The 25,993-nt window shown below is 36.3% G+C and overlaps 1 protein-coding gene across 4 annotated transcripts; it reads right to left on the bottom strand.

The window, feature by feature from the left end:
• Positions 1 to 1,211: 1,211 nt before the first annotated feature.
• FANCB (FA complementation group B) lies at positions 1,212 to 25,896 on the bottom strand. Of its 4 annotated transcripts, none has more exons than XM_046672696.1 (9): positions 25,832 to 25,896; positions 17,149 to 18,151; positions 12,428 to 12,580; positions 11,396 to 11,488; positions 5,832 to 5,960; positions 3,615 to 3,781; positions 2,537 to 2,967; positions 2,179 to 2,416; positions 1,212 to 1,660 (listed from the first exon to the last, which is right to left on the bottom strand). In XM_046672696.1, exons 2-9 carry the CDS (start codon positions 18,079 to 18,081, stop codon positions 1,246 to 1,248), a joined length of 2,559 nt encoding a protein of 852 aa, XP_046528652.1. In that variant the 5' UTR covers positions 18,082 to 18,151; positions 25,832 to 25,896; the 3' UTR covers positions 1,212 to 1,245. The 4 variants fall into 4 exon arrangements, with proteins under 4 accessions (XP_046528652.1, XP_046528651.1, XP_046528649.1 ...); XM_046672695.1 differs by lacking the exon at positions 25,832 to 25,896 and adding an exon at positions 22,745 to 22,863; XM_046672693.1 differs by lacking the exon at positions 25,832 to 25,896 and adding an exon at positions 22,745 to 22,857 and having other exon boundaries at positions 17,149 to 18,172.
• Positions 25,897 to 25,993: the final 97 nt, after the last annotated feature.

Here is a 25,993-nt window from a genome sequence, read left to right as displayed (position 1 = left end):
ACATTCTCTTATTACTCCAGAATTCTTATTTTAAAAAAAAAAGAAGTTGAATTTTTATCCCTTTGAACTGTCTCATTGGACCCCTTAAAAATCACTTCTTAACTGAAGTGAATTTTCACTTGTTTTAAAATTTCTCAGTCCCTGAGGAGCACCATATTCTTTACTTTAGTTAGAATTTTATATTTTAGCTTTGCCTAGAGTTGGAATTTCAGATGGCTTAAAGGCATTTTCAATTTGTTTTAAATAGCAGCCAGTGAGGTATGCTTAACTTTTTGAAATAGATATGCTTTTCAGAGAAATGCCCTAAAATTTTCACATTCCTATACACTTAGAAAATTTCAGAGAAGCTTTCTAATAAAACTTAAATTAACAAGGGTTCCAAACACTTTCATTTTAATTGTCTCACCAAGACACTCCACTGTTTAACTTTCCACAGGAGCTTGATGTTTACAGAAACTTGTGAATCCTGACAATCTTGTTTATCTGTTTGAAGCCAATTTTTATATGCTAGGTTTTACTAAGCAGAATACGGTAAAAGGACTATTTAAGTTTTTTGAAGATTTAGACCAAAATATTGTTATGGCAGGATTTCTCAACTCAGCGTTACTGACATTTTGGGCTAGATCATTCTTTGTTGTGGGGCTGTCCTGTGCAAAGTAGGATGTTTAGCAGCATCCCTGGCCTCTACCCACTAGATGCAAAGAGCACCCCTGCCTCATTCTTCCCAACCCCCAGTACTTCTTACAACCAAAGATGTCTCCAGACATAGCCAAATACCTCGGGGTGGGGGGAGCGGGGGAGGTGAGAAGGAAAATGGCCCCAGTTGAGAACTGCATGCTAAAGCATGCTATTTTGTGCATCATCAAAACCAAAGATTCTACAACAAGCCTCAATCTTTACTTTTTACAAAGGAGGCATATAATGTAAAATGAAAACAAGTGGGGGCTGGCCCCGTGGCCGAGTGGTTAAGTTCGTGTGCTCCGCTGCAGGCGGCCCAGTGTTTCGTTAGTTCGAATCCTGGGCACGGACATGGCACTGCTCATCAGACCACGCTGAGGCAGCGTCCCACATGCCACAACTAGAAGAACCCACAACGAAGAATACACAACTATGTACCGGGGGGCTTTGGGGAGAAAAAGGAAAAAATAAAATCTTAAAAAAAAAAAAAAAAAAAGAAAACAAGTGGAACCAAAACATCCTGGCAGGGAAAACATATTTTAAAATATAATCAAATTGAGATTGTAACTATAAACCACTCAGTTTCTGTGCAGCAAGGTCTGATTTCTGCTGAATCTCAGCTAATTTCAAAGTTATTTCTCTATAAGGGGCACCACTCACTTTTAGGTTCATCTCCAGTGTTTGTTTCTTTTCTCTCTGAAGTTCTTTTCTGTACAGATGGATGATGTCCTCTCTGTCTGATAAAGTAGCCACAACACCACTACTCTTTTCTTTGTTTTCTTCACACCTCTGCACCAAGTTGTTTTCAACTTTAACTAAGGCAGAAGAAAGAGAACCAAGGGTAACCAATTCCTTCTCCAAAGTTAATGCCAATTGATCAATTAGGAAATCCTCACTTCCTAATTTTAGATTTTTGAAGAAACAGTTTATAGGGAGAACTCTGATGAGATTATGAAGGCACTGGAACAAAACTGTTTGATTCCTGGAACAAAAAAACCAAACACAATATTACAAAACTCAGGTCAGCACAAGTGGTCGTGTACCACATATTGTAGCAATCAATATTCATTTATAAACATTCTGGTAATGAATAGAACCAATAATGCATGCATGTGATCATTCATATAATTCGGACTGTAACAATCAAATATACATATACTACACTAAGTCAGCTAATATTAATCAGGTTACTTCCTGATTAAATTTTTTCTCTGAGTAATAAGATCAATATCATATTTTTAAAATTTCACTGTGAGGGAGAAGGGGAAATCTTAAAATAATTATTAGGCCCTAAAAGAAAAAAGCCAAAAACACACACAAAATTTAAACACTTCAGTTTCTAAATGAGGCCACCTTTCCATTCATGCTGTAGGAAGCAACGACCCAAACACGTCCCACAATGGCACAAAACTCTACCGTAGGGACTGTTGTTGGACCGCCTATTCACCACATCCATACACCCTAACTTCTGTGGACTAATTCCAATTTGATGTGCATTACCTGGAATAGACTACTAAAATCCCTTCAAATGGTGTTCTTTGTTTCCAACTGAAGAGTGTCCCATAGAAACTTCCTGGGATTTTACAAAAGCAAATTTCTGGAAATTCTTTGATTACTTCACATTTCATAAGTTCTAAGAGCCACGTCTTCATTGAAGTCAGAGCACAGCTGGGTGATGTGATTTGAAAACAAGTTTTGTACAATGCTGCAAGAAGTGCACAGAGATCTTCCACGTGTTCTACAAGAAAAAGATGTCACAAGCTCTGTCATTAAACTCTGTCCATTATCAAAAAAAGAGAGTTCTTAAAATTTGCTGACTCAATTAGGTATATGATTAAATAGTACCAACAAAAATTACCGATGGTTTTCTTCTTTGGAAATTTCACTAGGTATTTCCCACTTGAAAGATCTTCTAGACTTATAAAAAGTCTACCACACTGAATATAATGATCTTCAAAATAGTTACCATTTTCTCTCTTCCTAATTTGTAGCAGCAGAATACAACAAAAATTATTGAATGCTAACAGTGGTGAAAGAGATGTTACAGCAGTAATTATCTGTACACACTCTTTCTCAGATGGTTGTTCGCAAACAAAGCTTTTCTCTTCCTCACTATCAACAGTCAACTTGATCCTTTTTGCCTCTGATCCTCTTTCATATGGCTCTGAGCATGGTGCTGGGAAAGAATCCCTACTCAACTTGATCACCCTATTTTGACACTTAATAAGCTGAATGCTGGAGCTATGGGCTTGATCCATCAACAGCGATAAAGTCACCTGATCCAGGGACCTGTAAGAAATCCAGAGTTCGGTTTACTCTAAAGGTTCATTATTTAAAATCAAATAGATGATTAAATGCCATGCAAACAACAACAAAATTTTATTCTCTCTTTTCCTAGGAAACATCATTTCAAATGCAAAATGTATCAGAAAATTAAGTGTAAAAGCTAAATACATTTTTACAGATCCTGTAAAAGCACTTCTCTTGAAATAGGAAAGCAAAAACAATGTAAATATGCTGGACTTTAAGAAAGTAATATTTTAACAGAAAGGAATGGTAAAATAATGCCTGGATTTTATTTTTAAGGTAAATTACTTTCACCCCTTCTTTTTAAACAAGAAAAATACTACTTATTTTTTCAAAGAGTTTATTTTGGCAATAATTTAGAATGCAAATACCTCTAAAGCAAAAACTGCACTTTATACTCCCCTAAATGACTTGAATAAAATCTGCTTTTTAATACAGAATATTGTTTGTCCCTCAGCAATGATAATGTTTTGGATATAATATTATTAAAATTAATTTCACCTGTTTCTATTTACATCTTTTAATATGGTTATAGAACATTTAAAATTACATATGTGGCTTGCATCATAATTCCCTTGGACAGTGCTGTTCTTGAGCATGCAGATAATGTTATATTAAGATTTACTTACAACTTCAAAGAAGATGTGATTTTCACTCCAACAACCAAGCTATCATCTACTACACGATACCATATCTTCTCTACTAGCTGTTCTGAATCTTGAAAATTGTCTGATAACTTTTCATCAAAGGTATGGACAGGATTTTCTTCTTCACCACAAAGAGTAAAAAGACATTCCTTGTAGAAAAACATGTTTAAATAACTGATTACAAAAAAACTAATAAATGTAGTAAAATGTGAATCAGCTATTGGCCAGGCCTTATGGCTTACATGTTTCAAAACAAATTATCATTTATAATATATTAAATTATACGTTATACATATTTCACTAAAATAAAATTTATAAAACATATATAACTATCTACTCAGATCAAGCAGCACGCCCTGACTGGAAACAAGATGGGGTATCGCACACAAAGCCAGCAGGGGTATAAACCTGGAATCGATTTTGAAAAATAATCTGACAATATGCGCCCCAGGCATGCTGAAAACAATCCAATCTTTATTTTATCACTTGTTTTAAACCTATAACCGTAAACTTTTATACGAATAACACTGATTAAACTATCTTTGGACTGCTGATCGATTATTGCTAAAATTTTATTCTTAAAATTGAGGCCATATTCACTCATTTCCACACACATACGGATTTAGAATAACAATAGAAACAGTAGTAGCAATAGTAAGTGGAGGAGGAGTAATGGTAATAATATACAACACTTATTGAATGCTTACTGTACGTCAGGCCCTATTCTAAATGCCATTCATGTATCAATTTGTTTACCTTTCAGAATAACCCTAGTATCCTAGGTCAGTAAGATGATCATCTACATTTTCCAGATAAGGAAAACGAGGCACAGGGAGGTTAAGTACCTTTCCGAAGGTCACACAGCTAGCAAGTGGCAGAACTAGGATGTGAACCAAAGCAGACTGGTTCCAGAGCCCATGCTCTATCTTAATCATTACTCTATACTGGCCTTCTTTGTGGTAATTACTGAAAAAAGACATGGGCACTTATATTATAGTGGACTAAACATGTTTCTAGGAATCTGATGTTTCTGCCAGTAGCTGTGATATTTGAGGCAGGCTATTTATCTGAAACCTGTGGACATTTTGACTACTTGCCAGGATTACTTTTAAAATTAACTATATAAAGTGCCAAAAACGGTGCCTTATACAAAGTGGTTTCAATGCATTAATTTCTGAACAGTTCTTCCCCTTTTCTAATACTGGCAAAATCGTTGGGGTGAGGTGGAAAAGGGAAACGGTGAGACTTTTAACAATGACTTTCATGAGGTTTCCCAGATCAGAAGAGTAATACAGAAACGCAACATGATGTGCTTTTGTTATGTTTGTTACGTCAATGGAATCCTATTTTGGACCAAAATCCTCATATTGATAAGACTGAATTACAGACACAAGGCATGGACCATTACAAGAATGGTCAATCTTAAAGAAAGTCGGAGCTAGGCACTAAAGTGACATCAGGGAATAAAATGCAACATCAAGTTTCTCTATGTCTAGCTTTTCTCGATTTATTTGTAATTTTGCTATGCTTTCTCTATGTGGAACTAATGTGCATAAATACTATTTTCTATGAAGTCAAAGCAGCTTTTGCTAACTTCCTACATTACCATACTGGCATGGGTAACTGCAGGGTACCTGAAGAGGATCTTATGATGGTCAACCACAAGGAAAACGAGAGTAAAATTATAAAAAGCAGATATAAGGACTAAAGCATAGCAATTCAGGGACATTAACTAGAAGAACAAATATCCTTAGAAATGAACCATGCAACAGACTAAAAGAACAATTATTATATTAATGATGAAGTCATGTAATCACCAATACAAGGTTAAATAACGCTTAGTATATTCTGTTTAAGAAATTAGAAAATATATAATTCACTTAGGAGTAATTTCTATTCAAACTATACAAATAAAAAAGTTTAACAGTTAAATCTTTGTTAAACAAAAGGACTTACTCCCCAAGGTTCCTGATAACTGAGATTTTAATATCCTACAGAATAATTTGCAAATTGGTAAAATATTGGCTTCTGAATCAAATATTTTTCAATGTCATAAAAGCCCACCATTATAATCTCTGCCACTTTTCTTGATCCATTGAGCATTTTCTAACATATTCCAATACTCCAATTTAAATAACTCTTCAATAGCTTGTAGATTTTCAACTCATAAAATGATAAAATGGTCACAACTAATTTTACCTCCTCTGCACTTGATGTACTATCATCTTTCCCTTGAACCAGGTTTATTAAAGCTTTGTAAGATTTTGAAATCATTTTTTCCTTAAGCAAGAGATGCCGCTGTAATTCCTGAATAGAAATGAAACCAACCTGTAAAGTAGAAAGAAAAATCATTGTCAGGGACATAATTTCAAATGAAACCTGACATACCATTAATTCAGGAAGAACTTTCTCCAAATTTGCTTATTAATTCATTTCTCTATAGAAAAGCAGAGAATATTTCTCAGAGCAAAACTACTTTATTTATACATTTTAAGTCTCTAATTACAAAGGAAAATAACACAGCAAGTAACTGCAAGAGTTTACATATCAAACTGAGAGAACGCCAATGTATTAGTATCCGTTTCATCACTGAGTTAGGTAATCAATCAATATGAATAAAAATCAAGGCCAGGGGCTTGCCCTACAGTGCAGTAAGCTTGCATGTTCTGCTTCAGTGGCCCAGGCTTCACCAACTCGGATCCTAGGTGCAGACCTACACACTGCTTGTCAAGCCATGCTGTGGCAGGCATCCCACATATAAAGTAGAGGAAGATAGGCATGGATGTTAGCTCAGGGCCAATCTTCCTTAGCGAAAAGTGGAGGATTGGCAGTGGATATTAGCTCAGGGCTAATCTTCCAAAAAAGAAAAAAAAAATCAAGGCCTACCAACACTCCTGCCCCTACAAGAAACCTGTTTTTCTTGTTGTTGAAATAATTTCTGCTTCAAAAAGCAAAAGGCATCATTATGAATAGAAATGGTCACTTTTTTGAGGAGGAGGATTAGCCCTGAGCTAACATCTCCTGCCAATCCTCCTCTTTTTGCTGAGGAAGACTGGCCCTGAGCTAACATCCTTGCCCATCTTCCTCTACTTTATGTGTGGCACGCCTACCACAGTATGGCTTGCCAAGAGGTGCTATGCCCACACTGGGATCCGAACCGGCGAACCCCGGGCCGCCAAAGCAGAATGTGAGAACTTAACTGCTGCGTCACCAGGCTGGCCCGAAACGGTCACTTTCAATTTGATAGTTTGACATCTTTGATTCATACACCTTTATGGCAAAATTTTAAAGATAATACAGTTAACAGCCTCCAAACTGTCACAAGTTTATTTTTGTGCTAATAAATTCAGTGCTAGGGTCAACTCTTAACTACTGGAAAAAAAAAATCTGGCTCTGAAGTGGGGATAGAGCAATCTGTTCCTTCTATTACATTCAGATAAATAAGATTTCAGCACTAAGGATGAAACGTTCATGAAATACATTTTGCTACTGAAAATTTAAAGAGTTGCATTGAACTGATAGAAGCTGTTTCATTTCAGATGGATATCTGAGACTGTTTAAGTATTAATCCAGCTTTTAATATAACATGTTTTTCTAGATTGAAAAAACAATATGCATGAAAAAACAATATGCATCCTGTTTTTTAATTCCTTTCTTTTAAATTACATTTTAAGACAGGTAAATTCTTTTTCTTTTTATCAATGAATAAAAGTTGGAGAGTAATGATTGAATTATATCTTACCTCACTGCACAAAGTATGTAGTGTCTAGCTAATATTTTTAAACTCCTTATGTTGACCTAGTTCTGTGGGTTCCCCATCATTCACACTCCATCACTCATTCACTGAGTTTATTTGTGAGTTGGGGGAAGGGAGATGTACCCATCAGAGGTGGACAGTCAACCTGAGACTGCTGGAGGGGCAGGGAGCAGAAGAGAGGACTACGTGCGCAGATTAAAAATGAGGGCACCCTCAGAAATTTTCCATGTTCTCTCTTCCCTACTTTCTTCAACATGGCCCCAACTCCAGGACTAAATGGTGAATCACTAAACTACTTATATTTTCTATGTTGCGAAGTTTTGTCATAAAACTATGAAAATAAGCACATGGCAAAAATTTTAAACAACATAAAAATATATCTCACCTTACCTTCCTAGACCACCAATCCCATTTGCACAGCCAAGAGTGTTTACTTTTCCAGAACTTTTCCATGTATATGTTAAGAAATGCTTTCTTTCTCCTCCCCACAAAGAAACAAAACCCATCCGAAATCAAATACAAGAGCATACTGCACTGCGTGACATGAAACCTTGCTTTTTTGTTCTTTTTCTCTCATACATGCAGAAGAATGCATTATAAAAAAAACAGTTTACAGACTAATAATGAAGTCAACACCCATGTAACCACACCCAAGTCAAAAAGTAGCACTCCGGGAGCAGCCCGTGGGCACTCCCCAATCATGACCCTCTCTTTCTCCACTGGAGGCAACACTACCCTGGCCTTTTAAGATAACTTCCTTGTTTGTCTTCATAATTTTACCACCATTGTATGAACTCCTAAAGAGCACTTTTAGTTTTTTGTGTGTTTTGCTTCTGAACCTTTTATAAATGTAATCGTTCTGTACACACTAGGTTTTAGAGTCATCCATTTGTTGTGAGTAGCTGTAGTTTGCACCTTTCATTACTCTATAGTACTCCATCGCATGACTATACCAGTTTATTTCTCCATTCTCCTGCTGATGGACCTCTGGGTTAGATCCAGTTGTGAGGCATTACAAAGAATGCTGCTGTGAACATTCCTGTAAATGCGTACAAGTTTCTTAAAGGTCCTGGTCTTTCCATTTCCCCTCCAACAACTGGTTGGAAAACAAATTGCACAGGAGAAAGAACAGTGAAACAAAATCTACTTCTAGCACTGCAAGTCACTTAATCTTTCTGGCTCTCATTTGTTTACTCCTATGTAAAACGGTGGACAGGGTAGACTTGTTAATCTCTAAAAGGCTTTCTAATACTTGGAAATGTTTTTATCCACATTGAGAGCTAGCAATAAGATGTGAATACTTGAAACAAAATGGACACTCAACTCTCTCTTATTCCCCAGCTCCATATATCCCTGCCTTCCCTCTATGTTTCTTTCATATTTTCCTTCTTTGTCTCCGTGTTACCTTCTGGATAATTTTTCTAACATAGTCTGGTTTGCTTATTTGCTCTATATTTTTTTGAGTCAACTGTTCAACTCATCTGTTGAGGTTATTTTGTTTTTAATTCCAATGTATTTTTAGTTTATAGTAATGCTATTTGGTTATTTTCTGTGAATGTGCTTAGCTATTCTGTGGGTGGCTCCTTTTCTTTGAAAAGTTACTTGTGAGATTTATAAGCAGCCTAGAATAAATCTGTTTTTCGAGAGAGGATTCTACATTTGTTTCTGCCAGGTGCCTAGGGCACTACTGCTTTAGGCTAAATACAAATGCTCCCAGGGCAAAAGCAGCATCAGTGCTCTGTTTCTCTCTCTGGGTTCCAGCCTTTAAAGTTTAACTCGATAATTTATTCTTATATTTTCAGCTTTTTGAGGCTTTTAAAAACATATTTCAACTATCATTTTAAGTTGTTTTTATCAGGACAGTTGGTCCAAATAAATTGAATGACTTATTACCAGAAGTGGAATTTCTGAAAGTCATGTTTTCATAAATTAAATTATTTCAGCATCATTTCTAAATCAGCATAAAGATCTACCTTATTCTTTTTGACAGCTACATGGTATTCCATGGTTCAGGTATATCATAATTTATTCACCATACTCTTAAGTATGGATATTTAGATTTTGACAGAATTTTGTTGTTTATAAATACTACATAAACATTCCTGTAAAATCATCTTTGCTTACATGTACAAGTACATCCTTAGAATAGATTTCTAGAAGTAAAACTGTGAGAGTAAAAAGATATATTTGATTCACATTTTAATAGCTATAAGAAGTTTCCTTCTGAGGAGGCTGGGCCACTTTACATCCTCAAGATTACTGTTTGAGAATGCATATTTATATTAAGGAAGTCAATTCCTTTGTCATATGTTACAATTTCTTTTTACAGAGTTGGTCATTTATTTTGCTTTGTTCAGAGCACAAAAGTTTTTAATGTAATCGATCTTTCCATTTATGGTTCTATGTCCACTATGATGTTTTATTTATCTACTGTTCACATTACTATTTGTGTTTAATAAGCATTTAGTGAACTCACTTTAATAATTAAAATAGTTGCAAAAATTTTTAAAACAGCCTGCAGAGTACAAATATTATGATCTGGCCCTTTATAAAAAAAAAAAGTTTGCCAAGGATAGAGGAAAAAGTTAAATGACAACACAAGGAAACAGACAAATCTGAAAGGTGACAACTGGCCTGACCTCTTCATTAGTGTCCTTTAAAAAAAAGAGGAGAGAGGGCATTATTCTAGATAAAATGAGACATATAATAATGAAGTACAAGGATAAATTTCAATTTGATCCTGAAAAAAACAGCTATAGAAAACATCTTTGTCGGGGCAGCCTGGTGGCATGGTGGTTGAGCTCACACACTCCCCTTTGGCAGCCCAGGTTTCACAGGTTTGGATCCAGGGCACGGACCTGCACACCGCTCATCAAGCTGTGAGGTAGCGGCCCACATACAAAATAGAGGAAGATTGGCACAGATGTTGGCTCAGTGACAATCTTCCTCAATCAAAAAGAGGAGGATTGGCAGCGGATATTAGCTCAGGGACAATCATCTTCATACACACAAAAAAAGAAGAAAGCATCTTTGTGGCAACTGAAGACATCTGAATATAGTCTGAATAGTAAATAGGATTAAGAGGTCATTATTAATTTTCTAAGTGAAAATGGTATTGTGGTTACATAGGAGAACGTCCTTATTTTTAGGGGATTCCTGCTAAAACATAAAGGCGTGAAGTATTGTAATATTTGCAACTTTCGTCTGCAAAAATGCACACATACTCGTACATACGCACAAGCGCAAACAGATGAGGCAAATATGACTTTTAAAAAAGAAACAGTTGAATCAACGTGGGGACTACAAAGATAATCATTGTACTATTCATTGAAGTCTTCTGTATATTTGAAAATTTTTATGAATGAAAAAAGGCAGTTTATAAAAGACCATGAATCTTATAATCACATTTCCATGTAAATTTGCATATATTTATTAAAAAATCTACAAGAATATACATGCCAAAGTGCTAAAATTGATTATATCTCAGTAACGGAATCACGTAATTGTTAGTTTCTTTTTATTATTTCTTTGCATGGTCTGAATATTTTACAGGGAACATGCATTATCTTCATACATTTGGGAAAAAACAAAAACTCTTTTTTAGAGAGCTTCGTACGGAAAACTAAGGGTAAACTGTTCATGTTTGGAACACGGCATGAGTCATCATATTTGCTGCTCTTTGAAAAGAGATACTGTGGTATACTGATCCTAAAGACCAGAAAGAACGTGTTTTCAAAAGTGAGCTATTTATATTTTATCTTACGAGATTTATTAAATTTACACACACTTACTATAACAAGGTATCATTTTTAGATGATACATTTATAAGTAATTTCATAATAATTTTTACAGAGCTACTGAAAAGGTAAAGATCCTTTAAAATACCATTTCTTCCCAATCACAGAGTTGCTTATACGTTAAGGATCTTTCTTTCAATGTTCTTTCCTTCACTTAGAATAACACTTATCCAAAAAAGCAGAAGCAAAAAGCAAACATTGACACTAACTTTCAATCCCCTTTTCAGAGGTGGAACCACCAAATAACGATTATCTTGTACGTCTTCAAATAAGTCCTCTTCATAGCAATCTGATGTTTCAGTCTAAAAATTAAAAAAAATACACTAAAACTGAAACTTTAAAATAAACTGAAAATTCATAAGACTAACAAAATACAATTAAAGTTTCTCCAGTCAAAGGGCAGTTTCCCATGTTACACACTATTATGTAAAAGACAAAATATATATTTGCCCCATCTTCTTGTAACTAGAAAAAATTACTATTATTACCACTATTACCACCCACCTAACATTTGTATACTGCTTCGAAAAGTATCAGCTTACTAGATTTTTATAAAATCTCATTAAATAAAGAAAATAAGAATTATCCTTATTTTACTAATGAAAAAAAACCAAGGCTCAGACCTATTTATATAGATCTGAAACTTTAGTATTATTTCCCTTATGCCCAAGATCTTAAGATATTATGAAGTGTTCTTTTAATATAGCAGTTTCACTTCATTTTATTCCTTAATCCAAAATTATCATGTTTATTGGTATAAAATGTGATTTTCAGAAGCAAAAGGTTAATTTACAGTATTATTGTCACTTGAGTGACTACAATATATTCCAAATTTATATCAAAAGTATAGTCAATTTGTATAACATTTGTTGAAAGGAGATTCAATGTATATATTTAAAAGGCTTAATCTATGTATTTTCAAAGTTCAAAAAGTTTACTTTAAGCATGAAATCAAATATTTAAATGGTGGATCAAAAGCTTTAGGGGCCGGCCCAGTGGCATAGTGGTTAAGTTCGTGCACTCTGCTTTAGTGGCCCAGGGTTTGCAGGTTCAGATCCTGGGCGTGGATCTAGCACTGCTCGTCAAGCCATGCTGTGGTGGCATCCCACATAAAATAGAGGAAGATTGGCACAGATGTTAGCTGAGGGCCAATCTTCCTCACACACACACAAAAGCTTTAAAGCACTCAAATTTTCTAAAATGGTTCTTAAAGTAATGCATAAAAAGTAAATAGTACTTACTGAATAGTTTATGCTGCGCAGATTTGTTATTTTAAATGAACTCAGACTATCTGAATTCAAGGAGTCCTTAAAAAGTAGCAGTACTTGTTCAGTTCCAATTCCAATAAAGTCATCTATGAGTACCAAGCTAACTTTTTGCCATTTAGCAGCAACCTGAGAGAAAGAGGATGGTAGAGGAGAAACAGAGAAGGAAAAAAAATCAGATGTGAAATAAACTAAATCCTTTTGTTTCATGTAGTTGTAATTTGTTATCTTCAATCTTACAAACAAGTAATGAAAATGGGAGTGTAAACACTAAAAACTAAACTAAAGATACTGGGAGGTTAGAAAACATAAGGAGTTATAACAACTTTATAAATAGCAAGGTACTTAAATTTTAATATTTTATCAACATCTATCATGGGACTGTCACATTCCTGATTTCTATATTAAATTTTATTATAATTTATAAATTCTAACACTTCTCACGACTAAATGTTTTGGAAATTCTAACATTTCTCATGAGTAACTCTAGCGAAGATTCTTTCTCTAACATGATTAACTTAAGGATGACCCTCACTCTCAAAAGCCTTAGTGGATATGTATTTACGATAAGACTAATTACACAAGGAATTCAGTTGCATTAGGGCAACTGGAAGATACTAATAGATACTTTAAGAGCTCTCAAAGCAGAATAACCTTTAAGAGTCAAGATGAGCTTAATACCCTAAACCCTGGTAGGGGAGAACATAGCCATTATCAGGGTCACAGAAGGGGAGGGATCCTAATAATCGGGCACCTAGAACCATGCCAGCCTAATGAAATGATTTGATCAGTTTATACCACAATGTGAAACCTCAAGTTTAAAATAGAAGACAACTTCTTAAAGGTCCATAAAGCTGAAAGCCTCCAGATTGGCCCCCTGGAAAACCAACACCAGGGGAATCAGATACTCCTTCTCCCTCAGGCAGAAAAGCTTACACTCCCACTCAGAATCCGAGGAGCACAGATACATCATCTGGATGATTGAAGGTGGCTTGCATTAGAGCAAGAATATAAGACTCTTCAGTCTATATAACCAAATATCAATCTTTCCCCTATAAGGCTAATATCCAAAGCAGTGATTTTTCATATATCTAGGAATGAAGCTTATTTGTAAATCCATATCCTCCTTTTCTCCCACCACCCCCATGAGCATCGTGCAGTATAATTAACTATGTGAAGAGATATTAGTGATAAGAATGTGTTCAGCATGTAAACACCATAGAGCTGTGCACTCATGCATGCACCCACACATTTGCAATCTATAGCTCTAGAACAGCGCTGTACAAAAGAAATATAGGTGAGCCACAAATGCAAGGCACATATATAATTTTAGATTTTCCAGTAGCCAATAAAAGAAAATTCTCTAGCAGTGAAAAGAAAAAGGTGAAATTAATTTTATTATATTTTATTTAATCCAATATATCCAAAATATTATTTTACTTCAATATAATCAACAAAAATTAACATGATACTTTACTTTCATTTTTTACTAAGTCTTGAAATCCGGTGTGTACTTAACATTTATAGCACATTCTAATTCAGAATAGCCACATTTCAAATGGTGAATAACCACATGTGGCTACTGACTACCATATTAGACAGCACACCTCTAGAACATATTAACCTCTTTCTATCTACAACACACCAATGTTTCAGGTATACTTGAAAATGATCTCAATTCTCAAATGCCTGCCACATAGATTCTTGTCAAAACTTGCAGAGACAATTTCTACTGAAGAAAGCCTGAGAAAAGCTAATCATTATTTCTCTAGACTCAGCTGTTTCAAGTCCTATCACTGGATTAAACATTATACCTGGGACTTTTATGAAGGGCTGATCTGAGAACATACTAACCTTGATTTTCATTTCTTATTCTAATTTATGCTTGTTTGTATTTTACCTATCTTTGCAAGCTGCCTTAATTCCTTTATGGAATGAGGTAGTGAAAGGATGGATGGATGGATGAATCCATAGCCAACACAAAAGAAGACTGCTTCTGTTGTTTTCTCCCATTTTGGGGCAAAACTGCTATTAAAGGCACCATTTTATTATTCAATAATGTATTCATTTTATTATTCAAAATCTCTTACATAATACTACAAACAGTAAATTCCTCTTGGAACTCAATATTAGGAATTTTTTTCCCTTGATAGTGTGTTTCATTCAATTGCAAAACTTGCTGTATTTACCGTTTTTGTCTTAACTGCTAAACTAAGTATAATTGCTCAAATGCAATTACTTCCCTTAACCCAGGTTTTCTGCATGCTTACCTCCCCTCCCCATTTATTTTCAGATTCTCAACCTTTATTCTCTTTTTTTAAAGTAATTGAATATTTTACCCTAAGCTACATCCAATTTTTCTTTAAGTAAGGGAGTATAAATATAACATCAAGAAAGAGGCAGGAGCTGTAAAACTCCAAGAGTGGCAAGGCGACTGAGGCAATTTAGAAGCACTTAACTTGTAGATATCAGGGTCTAACTCCAGAGCTTTCAGTATAGGGCATTTGAGGACAGTTTAGAAGTACAGCATCCCTAAAGAGGTAGCTTAAGGAGTAGGTCAGCAGGGACTCAGGAAAGTAACTTGTGGAAGAGACGGTGGTTCACCATAGAGAAATAATCCTAGAATGCAATTTCAAGGCAGGGAGGCCAACAGCTACAGGCCCACTTACAGGGAGTGATCTAGTCTGCTGCTTTGGGTAACATCTTAGTGGCAGAGCTCTACAGTGTCCAAGCAAGGGACCCACTTCAAGTGAATAATGACCATATTTTACTGAATTAATGAAGCATAAGGGAGTTGTTTTTCCTTATCCAGGTGAGTAAGGGACCTTGGGTAGGTACAAGTCACTGATGACAGCCCTAGCCTTTGTCTAACATAATAGCAGTTACCACTTACTGAGCTTTTCCTATGTGCAAGACACTTTACAATATCATTTTATTAATTCTCCCCTCTCAGAGGCAGGATGATTCCACAATTTCATAAAGACAGAAAGCGGGTTCACAAAAATTAAATATATTCCTTAAGGTAACACCAGTAAGGGGCTCAGGGGGTTCAAACCCAGGTTAAGTGTGTTATTTCCATTACGCTGACCCCAATAAGGGTTACAGGCTATACCAGATGTTTCCCCCTAGCATTTCATGAAAGTAAAAGAGAGTAGAAAAAGACAGAAAATGTTACCTTCCAAATAACCTTCAAACAAAACTACAATGTACTTTTAAAAGACTGCTTTCAAAATAAAATAGGACAGCTTTCAAATCATTTTCCTTTTGAGAATTTAAGTCCTCTATGTGTTACAGAGGTTGAATATGATTACATAATCCCTGGTACCATAAAGGTAACTTACAAGGCAAAGCATGATAAAACACAATTTCAAACTGACATTTCCACACACACTAACACACACACAAGGTAACGATTCACAGAAAAGATGTCTTTTGAACTTTTCAAAACATTTATCAATATTCCATATCAAGGTGGTAATATAGTGATGGAAATTTTAGTTGACGGGGCTGGCCCGGTGGCGCAGCAGTTAAGTGCGCATGTTCCGCTTCAGCGGCCCGGGGTTCGCTGGTTCGAATCTGGGTGTGGACACGGCACTGCATAGCACGCCATGCTGTGGTAGGCGTCCCACATATAAAGGAGAGGAAGATGGGCATGGATGTTAGCTTAGGGCCAGTCTTCCTCAGAAAAAAGAGGAGGATTAGCAGCAGTTAGCTCAGGGCTAATCTTCCTCAAAAAAAAAAAAAAGAAATTTTAGTTGAGCTTCTAATTAAACAAATAGGGCACACAAAGTAAAGCAGTATCTGCTTTTTTCCAAAGTAACACAAGAACTTAAAAAGTTACATAATGTACTAAAAAACTACTTTTGGAAGAGACATTTCTAACTAGTAATAATTATTTATCTTTAATTATAAACACTTCACATCACATAATTGAATAAGCTGATATATCTTAAGGCAGGAGGATGCAATGTTACCAAAAACTCAGTTAGATAAATACTATTGGTGGGACACCCAGTTACAAACCTCTAATTTACTATTCATTTTCTGCGCCTTTTTACCTGTTTTTGAACACTTAATATCAGTGAGTATTTTAAAGCAATTTCCAAACCTTACATTAAAAGATATGACTAGATCAAAGGACAAGTCTGAGTTTCAAAATATAACATAATGAAATGCTCTAAGCAACAGTTTTTAGAAAATTAACACATCGCTTGTCTCTGGAGAGCAATTATTTGCCTCTAAAGGGACAAATATGATACATTTCAAGGAATTCCTCTAATTTCATTTTAAGTTTAAATAGACAATTACCAATTGTTAAAAAGTTAAACTGATTGGCGTTTTCTAGGAAGGCTTATGAAGTCAAATTACTAATAATCTTATTCTAAGTAAACTACACACCTAATTATTACATTAATAAAAATTAGAAATTGTTATACTAAAAGAAAAATAAATTTATAACTGCAGTTTTTTTCCAAACAACTCAAAGGTTTTATGGCTCAAAATGGCAAGGCAAAATCTTTATCAGGTAGTATTTAGACAACGTTAAGAAAAAAGAATGATGTAATATATATGATTTTAAGTGCAGCACTCACAATTGATTTGGATAATACGACTTCAGCATAAACTCTATGAAGTGTAAGAATGCTTCATAGGTCTAAGACCACACCAATTGAATGATATGAGAATAAGTACCGTACCTGAAAGTTCTTTTCCCAAACAGCACAAGCATCATTGGACCTAAAGGATACAACAAAAAGGAGGTCTCCTCCAGTGGAATCCATCAGTTGAACTGCACAAGGATCTCCAAATGGAAGTTGGCACACACTTTTAGGAGTTCCATTTTGGAATGAAATCAGCTGATTCTTCTGAGTAAGGACAATCAGAGACATTCTTAACTGGTTGTTGACCATCTCAGCTGCATACACATGCACACACGTTACCACACTGCTATAAGCAGGAGGGATGATATATGTATCACTTATTACTTCTTCATTTTCAAGAGAGTATACACAAAATTTGGTATTCTGAAATGCATAATCCGATTTTGAAGGCTTTCGGTTTGAACATCTCCTTGGTCCTAATAAAACCATACCTAGATTTGCAATCTCCCCTGCCCACTCAATAGAGGAAAAGTTAACAGACAGAGTAATAACTTTGTGAGTTTCGGAAGAGATACAGAAGAATGTTTTGTCATATCTCCATAAAACTAAAGGGCCATTAAGGACCCTTACGCCATCCAGCAATTCATGGCCTAGTTTAAAACTCAAACGCTTTTCAAATTTATTGGTACTGTGAAGAAACAGTAGAAGATATTTGAAAACATTATTCTTTTTATTGCACTGCATCACAATATAAGGGAGGTTAATTCCATTTCTGAAATCTGACACACAGCTGCAACACATAATTTTTAAATGCGAGTTTTCTTCCTTTATGCTAAAGAATCCAGTGGACTTCTGAACAAATGCTCTTGTCCCTCTGTCAAATACCATTCTTCTGACATGTAATACGGGTATTTCTGCAGGTCCTTCATCAGCAAAATTTCCTTTAGACAATCGAAAAACAAGGACTTCCCCATTATAACACAAGAGCCTTTCTTGTTCATTAGATGACATTGCTTGTTTGCTAGTCATTCCACAATATGAAGTCTTTGTGTTGGTCCAATTTTCGACTGCAAATTGATTCTGGTTGACGCTTTTAAACCTAAAAATGAAATGAGAAAAACTGCCATCAAGTAGGCAGCGTTGAAAAGAAAACATACATTTCTATTAGAGAACTATCACATAGGTAATCATAAATGCTATTAAGTTCACATTTTCCAGCTTTTTATGCTATCTTAACAACGTTACGCTTATCAAAAAACATATCCCAAATGTTATTTCTGTACAGCCCTTAAAAAACAGTTTGCAAAGAATGCAAAGAACCATATCAAACAGATAACTAAATGTGTTAGCAGCATCTATTAAAAGCTGCAGTGCTCTATTCAAAGTGACTGCAGACATTCCTTTTGGCTCAGGGAATTTCTTAAGGGTTCCACTTCAAATCTACCAAACTAATCTTGGTTTCCCAATTTTCTAACCTGTTGCCTCAAACCAGGTTTCTCCATCTCAACCTCAGCCCCTTTACCATGACATGATTCAGTCAGTCAATGATTCAAATTAGACTGCTCCCACAGCCCAGGCACTTGGGCTCCTGCTTCCCTGAGACAGGAGTTCGTACAGACTCTATAGCTAAAATGAAAGGCCCAGAAAGAAAAATAGGAGATGCTATAACATGGCTTAAAAATCTCCATATGAGTAATAGAAATAAATCTTAAATCTTACTTTGCAAAAACAATGCAGTTTTACAACCTAAAAAAGTCACTATTCTCAAAGTTGAAAAAAATAGAGGATTAGTAATACTATAATGAACGCAAGAATTAAATAGCTGTCAATTATTCATGCTTATTATATGCCAAGTGCAATACATGCGTTATTTCATTTAATGCTTACAACTGTTCTTTTAAAGTAAGTCTTTGAAACTGGCAGAGTTAGCCATTGATGATTAAGTAGCTAGGAACTAACGTTTTTTTTTCCTTTTTGCAATTACTGATTATAGCTTTTAGCTGTTTAATCCACCCATTGTTAACTGTGCTATTTAGGCAATATGCTATCTGACTCCCACTAGGCTCCTATAGATAACATCTCCCTGGAGCCTGGGTCACCATGGTAATGGCTGTGTGAGCTGTTTTTCAGGAATTAGAACTCCTTGTCTACTTCGGGCCTGTTGAGACCACCAACTCATCAACTGGGCCCATGGAGATGTCTGATAGGTGACCTTTTGACGTCAAGAGGCCAAAAACTCCACCCTCAGATCATGCTAAGGTGGCCATTTTGTGAACATCGGTCCTATGAAGAGGCATGGAGTCTGACTACGCTTGCGCAGATCATCAATTACCTCACCTCTCCTCACCTCCAATCACCTCTCTCCACATTTCAGACCACCTTGCCCCCATCCCATAAATATCCCTGAGTCCCTATTTTCGGGGAAGCAGATTTGAGACTCATGCTCTCACTTCCTCACATAGCTGCCTTGTGAGTAAACTCTCTCTCTGCTGCAATCTCATCGGCTCAGTGTTTGGCTTTCCGAGCGGCAGTCAAAAGTGAACCTGGTTCGGTAACACCTTCTTGTTATCCCATCTTTTAAACAAGAAACCTTATTTTAACGAAGGTCAGAAAATTCTGCAAGGTTACAACACTAACAGGCAATGGCAGTAAATTGGGAAGAGGGGCCCTCTGATTCCTGAGCCTACACTTTTAACCACCACACTGTCCTGGTATGCTTTCCCTTACTCTGAACACTGGTTATAAGAAAGGCAACTTTAGAAAATTAGTAAAGTAAAACAAAGAACGAAGGAACAAACCCTACATTGAACAAACATATAAGAAAAAGATTTTGATCTCTCTTTATTCAGTGGCCATATATGCTGAGTCACTCCTTTAACAGTTATTGAATGCTTAGCACATGCTAAGCAGAGCTGCTATGGTTAGAGATCCATGTGAACGCTGGGCCTGCCTTTTACTAGATGTATGACTCGGGCAAGTTACTTAACCCCTTTATGCCTCACATCTACATGTATACAAGGGGGCGGGGAGAATACAGTATCTACCTTACAAGGTATTGGAATTAATTAAAACCCACTTGAAATAAAACCTGGTACATAGAAATTGCTCAATAAAGGTGAGCTACCATCATCATTATCATCATCATCATGGTCAGCTCTGGTTTACATAGTACCTACCCTTAGAAAGGTTAGAAGAATAGTTGTATACTTAATGGTCCGTGAATGCTGAAAGGTCCCTCTCCACTATAAATAACTCTAACTCATACCTTCTCTTTTCTCCTACTTGTGGATCATTTACACTAGGAAATTCAACTATTTCAGTAATAAATGAAAACTAGGTCATTTACAAGTAAGTAATATTGTTTTTCCTCCGTTGAATGAGAAGTAAACTCCAAAGGCTTAAGTTTTGTTCTTTTACTATAAAGTCTACCAATAGTCCAATCAGAAAAAAGAATCACTGAACCATAATCTACAAATTTAACTTAATGTAGCCTGCATTTTATAGAAATGATTTTGATTTAGAGGCAATTCTACTTAAAAGCAAACTAGATCAACTGGCATCTACTTTCAAATTGGAGATGGCACACCTTATTGTCTAATTTCCAAATGTATCACTTGTTGTGGTTTTAAAATATGTTCACAAATTCTTTGAAATTCCTTTCATCAAGAAGCGGCACTTAATTCTCCTCTCCTTGAGTGAAGGCTGGTCATTATGACTTGCTTCTACCAACAGAATATGGCAGAAGTGACAGTGTGTGACTTCCAAGACTGGGTCATAGAGCACTGTGGCTTCCTCATTGACCTCTTCTTTGGATCACTTGCACTGGAGAAAGCCACCTGCCATATCAGTAAGACACTGAGGCAGCCCCATGAAGATGTACACACGACCAGGAACTATGGGTTCCTACCAAGCGCCAGCAAGGGACTGAGGATTTTTACCCACAGCCATGTGAGTGAGCCTTCTTGGGATCAGATCCTCCAGCTCCAGTTAAGCCTTTGCATGACTCAGCCCCTTGGAGAGATCCTGAGCCAGAAACCACCCAGCTAAGCTGCTCCCAAATTCCTGATCCTCAGAAATTTTGAGAAAATAAATATTTGTTGTTTTAAGCTGCTAAGTTTGGGAGTAATTTATTATACAGCAACAGATAAATACACTCTTCTGTGGCAATTTTTTAAAAATTAAATTGATGAGGGGGCTGGCCCCGTGGCCGAGTGGTTAAGTTCGCGCGCTCCGCTGCAGGCAGCCCAGTGTTTCGTTAGTTTGAATCCTGGGCGCGGACATGGCACTGCTCATCAAACCACGCTGAGGCAGCGTCCCACATGCCACAACTAGAAGAACCCACAACGAAGAATACACAACTATGTACCAGGGGGCTTTGGGGAGAAAAAGGAAAAAATTAAAAAAAAATCTTTAAAATAAAAAAAAAATTAAATTGATGATACTGTTTTTAGAATTTCATGAAGCCTATTACCTGAAGCAACTGGAGATACTGTATCATAATACAAACTAGCAGAAGTTACTGGCTTACTGGTTTGTTGTTAGGAAATCAATTTCATGCAAAGATCTGAGACAACAGGTATTACAGAGTAGTTTCGGCTTCATTAGTAAAGAAGATAGGCAAATCAAAGGTGTGGCTTTTACTTATGAAACTATCTTTTACTTTAAAGGAAACATATTAGCTGTATTACATCAAAATGTATGAACAATAATTTATTTCAAGTTTCTCACAGACATGTCAGGTCTCTTAGAAGACTTGTAAAAAAGGAAAAGCATTAAAATGATATATTCTGAGGCAAAGATCTAAGAACTCATTGTCTTTTACTACAGGCTTACTTAAAATGTTTTTCAGATTTCTTAATAATACTAAAAACAACCAAAAATAATTTCTGTATGGAAAAGGATTTTAATATTAAATGTCACAACTGTTTAATCAACACAAAGCTCTGGTTCACCAATATGCAAGTATGACAGGAGCAAGGAGAATCTGATTGCTAAAAGGTCAGTAGAATCTCCCCCTTGACTAAACTTTAGAGTATGTATTGTTGCACCTTGACAGAGTTATGACTTAGGAACATCAGGCCCCTTACATTCTGGTCTTTTAATGCTACCACTAAGTTCCTTAACTTAGAAACCTCTACCTTCCAACTCTGTTCCAACTGCCACTATCATAGTTCAGGCTTTCATCTCTCACTTAGGCTGAGATAAAAGCTCCTTAATTGGTCTTCCTTGCTTTAGTCTCTCTCCTCTCTAATATATCAATTTATTTATGCTACCTCAGTTATTATTCTAAAACACAAACTTGATCAAGTAACTGTCTCCTAATTCAAGAACTTTGCATGCATGCCCTCCTCTAACACACACATCTTCTCAATATATCTGTGATCCCTGAATTACTACCTGGAAAGAGAGATGCCAAACACCATGTACTGAACATATGAATGATGTAGAGACAAAAGGTTGCAAAGCATTGCTATAAAGCTTAGCAGAGCATTCAAAACCCTGTTATAATCCTAATCCAATATGCTTTTAGCATGAGCTCTAGGCAAAAAGTAAATTTATTCTCAGGGACTCAGGCTCAAATAGATTTAAAAACATAAATGTTCTTTCAAAGGTCATTATTTTTTATTTTTAAATCCTACAGCAAAAACACGTACATTTTCAATATTAAGTTATTTTATTTTAAATGGATCACCTTTGGAGTTAAAAATTAGAAGCTAGAGGGGCCAGCCCGGTGGTACAGTGGTTAAGTGCGCACATTCCGCTTCGGCGGCCCGGGGTTCGCCAGTTCTGATCTTGGGTGCGGACATGGCACTGCTTGGCTAAGCCATGCTGAGGTAGGCATCCCACCTATAAAGTAGAGGAAGATGGACATGGATGTTAGCTCAGGGCCAGTCTTCCTCAGCGAAAAGAGGAGGATTGGCAGCAGTTAGCTCAGGGCTGATCTTCCTCAAAAAAAAAAAAAAGGAGTCAAAAAAAATTAGAAGCTATTAATATATTTATTTATGAAGATAAATTTTTTCCTCAAACTTCCTATAATCTCAAAGCTTACTGAATTCACACATCTGTGTATATGTGTTTTATTTTATACTGATGCAACATATCTTTTAACAGTAAAAGTTCTTAGCATATATTCATAAAGCAAACCTTTAAGCCTATGGAATAAGTGGTAATTTTCTTTTTTTAGATAGAAATAATCTGAAACAAGTGAAACTAAGGTTTAATTTAGGGGTTCTTAAACCAATATAAACAAGCCCTAATTAATCAAACTCTGATTATCAGGGCACCAGGCTTACTATTCCAACCTATTCGTCATTTGACTTTTTACTTCGTACCCTTACATCAGTGGCTGCAGAAAACAATAAGTAACTCAAACCAGTTAAGTATCACCTCCTATTGCAGCTATGGGGGTGGAGGGGTGGGGGAATTAGGAAGCAGATTATTTATAAAACACTACATAATTAATTTGAGCTTTTCCTGATCTGTAATACCATACACCAAAGTTGACTGTATATATTTTATACATAAAATGAAAACAAATATGTAAGTATACTAGAAAAACAGTAATATATGCTAACATAAATATAGCAGGTTGGCAATAAATTATCACCCTCATCCACTCTTCTCTGCCAGCCTCTGACCAAATAAACAATGTTCCCTTTAAATGCTAATAAATTCACTGTGCACTATAAATTTCAGAACTTTATTTAATTTCAGAATTTCAGAAATTTATTTAAAACTACCAATCTGGTTCAGGAAGATCCTAAAAGAGCACTATATTATCTGCAGATGAAATCTAAAAAAGTCTCTAAGAAACCATATCAATTGCGCCCAATAGAAAGCATCTTGGAAAAACGGCAGAACTAAGACACCCAACTAAAAATTTCACCTAATAATATGAAACATAATCTTATGACCATAATACTGATAGATGTCCTTCTTTCAACATACAGGACATTGTTTGCCCAAGTAAATTAACTTGGCTACAGAATTGGTCTGCTTTTGTAAAACTTTTTTCTACCTATATAACTAGAAGTCATTTGTTGGAGGCTACCCACAATCAATCTCCCCTTTCCCTTTCCCAATAATACGGTGTACCTGAAATGGAGGTGAACGTGGGGAAACGGAGACCCACTAAGAGGATCAGGAAAGATTAAGTTAAAGAAGGTTTTCTATGTTATACTAAGGACTTCTAACTTCAAAAATAGAAATCACAGGATTTCTTCTGAATTATAAAGATCCTGGTGACAGTGTTGAAGATGGGGGTGAGGAGAGATTGGAGGCAGAGCCATCAATTAAGAGATAATTATGAGCAATTAAAGGGAGAGGTGAGATGGAAGGCAATTGGCAGTAAACAGAAATGCATATATCCAGCAATTTCACTTGTAGATATAAACCCAGAGAAATAATCTTACATAACACACAAAGACACTGCTGTAGAATGTTCACTGTGCTGTTATTTGTAATATAAAAGCAAAACTGGTAAAAACTTCAATGACCACCAAGAGGGGAATGAATAAATACTGATGGACTATCATACTATAGTTAAAAGGATAGATCTATGTATATCATCATGGCTAGATCTCAAAAACGAAAAAAATTAAGTTGCAGAAAAATGTTTACTGGAGTACATTATGTATCTAAATCAAAACACATAAAATAGCATTATACATTTTGTGTCTACCTACAATGGCTACATTTGAGTGCTTTCTCTGTGCCAGGTACTTTTCTACACACTTTGGACTAACTCATTTATTCCTCATGACATCTTTATGCCATAGGCACTATTATCCCATTCTACAGATGAGGAAACTGAGGCATGGAGTGTAAGGATCTTCTCAAAGGCCTACAGATAGGAAGGAACAGAGTAAGGATTCAAACCCAGGCAGCCTGGTCCAAATAAAAAAAGCAAAGCTGTAAAGATTCATGCCAAATCTCAAATAACTGTTTACTCTAGAGAAGGGGACAGATATCAGGGTAGGGGAGTGGAGCCAGAGGGAGACTAGCTACATCTGAAATGTTTTTTAAGGATGTATCCAAATAATTTTTAAACAATGTGTCCATTTTTTCCCCATAAAAGTGTAAACATAAAGAAATGTCTGGAGCAAAAGATGTTCAAGTGTCAATCGTGGTTGAGTATGGATGGTGGAAATACGGGAACTGTCCTTACAATTTCCTTGTAGTTTTCAGTATCTTTCAATTTTTAAAAAAGCCAGTATTATTGAATGCAAAACCATTTCCTTTCAATTTTTAAACCGACAACCATAAAACTTTTTCCAGTACGTTATAAATCTAAATCTTTCTCAACTTCGGCACTTACTGACCTCTTGCACTGGAGAACTGTTCTGGGCGCTGTCCTGTGCTTTATAGGATATTTAGCAGTATCCTTGGCTTCTACCCACCCCATGCCAGTAGCAGGCCCCCTCCAAGTTGTGACAACCAAAAGTGTCTCCCGACATTGCCAAATGTCCCCTGGGAGGCAAAACTTCCCCCTCCCACTGGAGAACTACTTGAATTAAACTGCAAGATGCTTTACACCTCTTAATTTTATATAACTTTTAAAGATTTCAAAGACATATGCCTTGTTAAGCATCTCACACTCCAAGTGGGAAAGAGGCTGCAGGAGTGAGGAAAGTTTCTAGGGAAATCTAGAAAATCTAGTTAGCATTCCATAGAATGATGGACACAGGCCCCAGGGACGCCTGCTTCCTCCTCGCTGTCCCATAAGGAGGGGACAAGGGGAGCAAACCCAGTCCCGCCGCCCCCTCCGCGAAGGCCCTACCTCGGCACGCGGAGGGCCTCCGTCCAGCACCCGCCAGACTCCCGAGGCCCCACGCAGGCGCAGCGTCTCGGGTCTCCAAACCTCCCGCCCGCGCGCTGCATCCTGGGAGGGCGGGGCCGGAGGCTGCAACGAGCGCAGAGGAGGCGGAGCCCGCCGAGCCTG

Source organism: Equus quagga, chromosome 10 (assembly GCF_021613505.1).
Source record: "Equus quagga isolate Etosha38 chromosome 10, UCLA_HA_Equagga_1.0, whole genome shotgun sequence".
NCBI lineage: Eukaryota > Metazoa > Chordata > Mammalia > Perissodactyla > Equidae > Equus > Equus quagga.
Note: the sequence above shows the minus strand (reverse complement) of the source record. Positions and strands in the feature narration are given on the sequence as shown.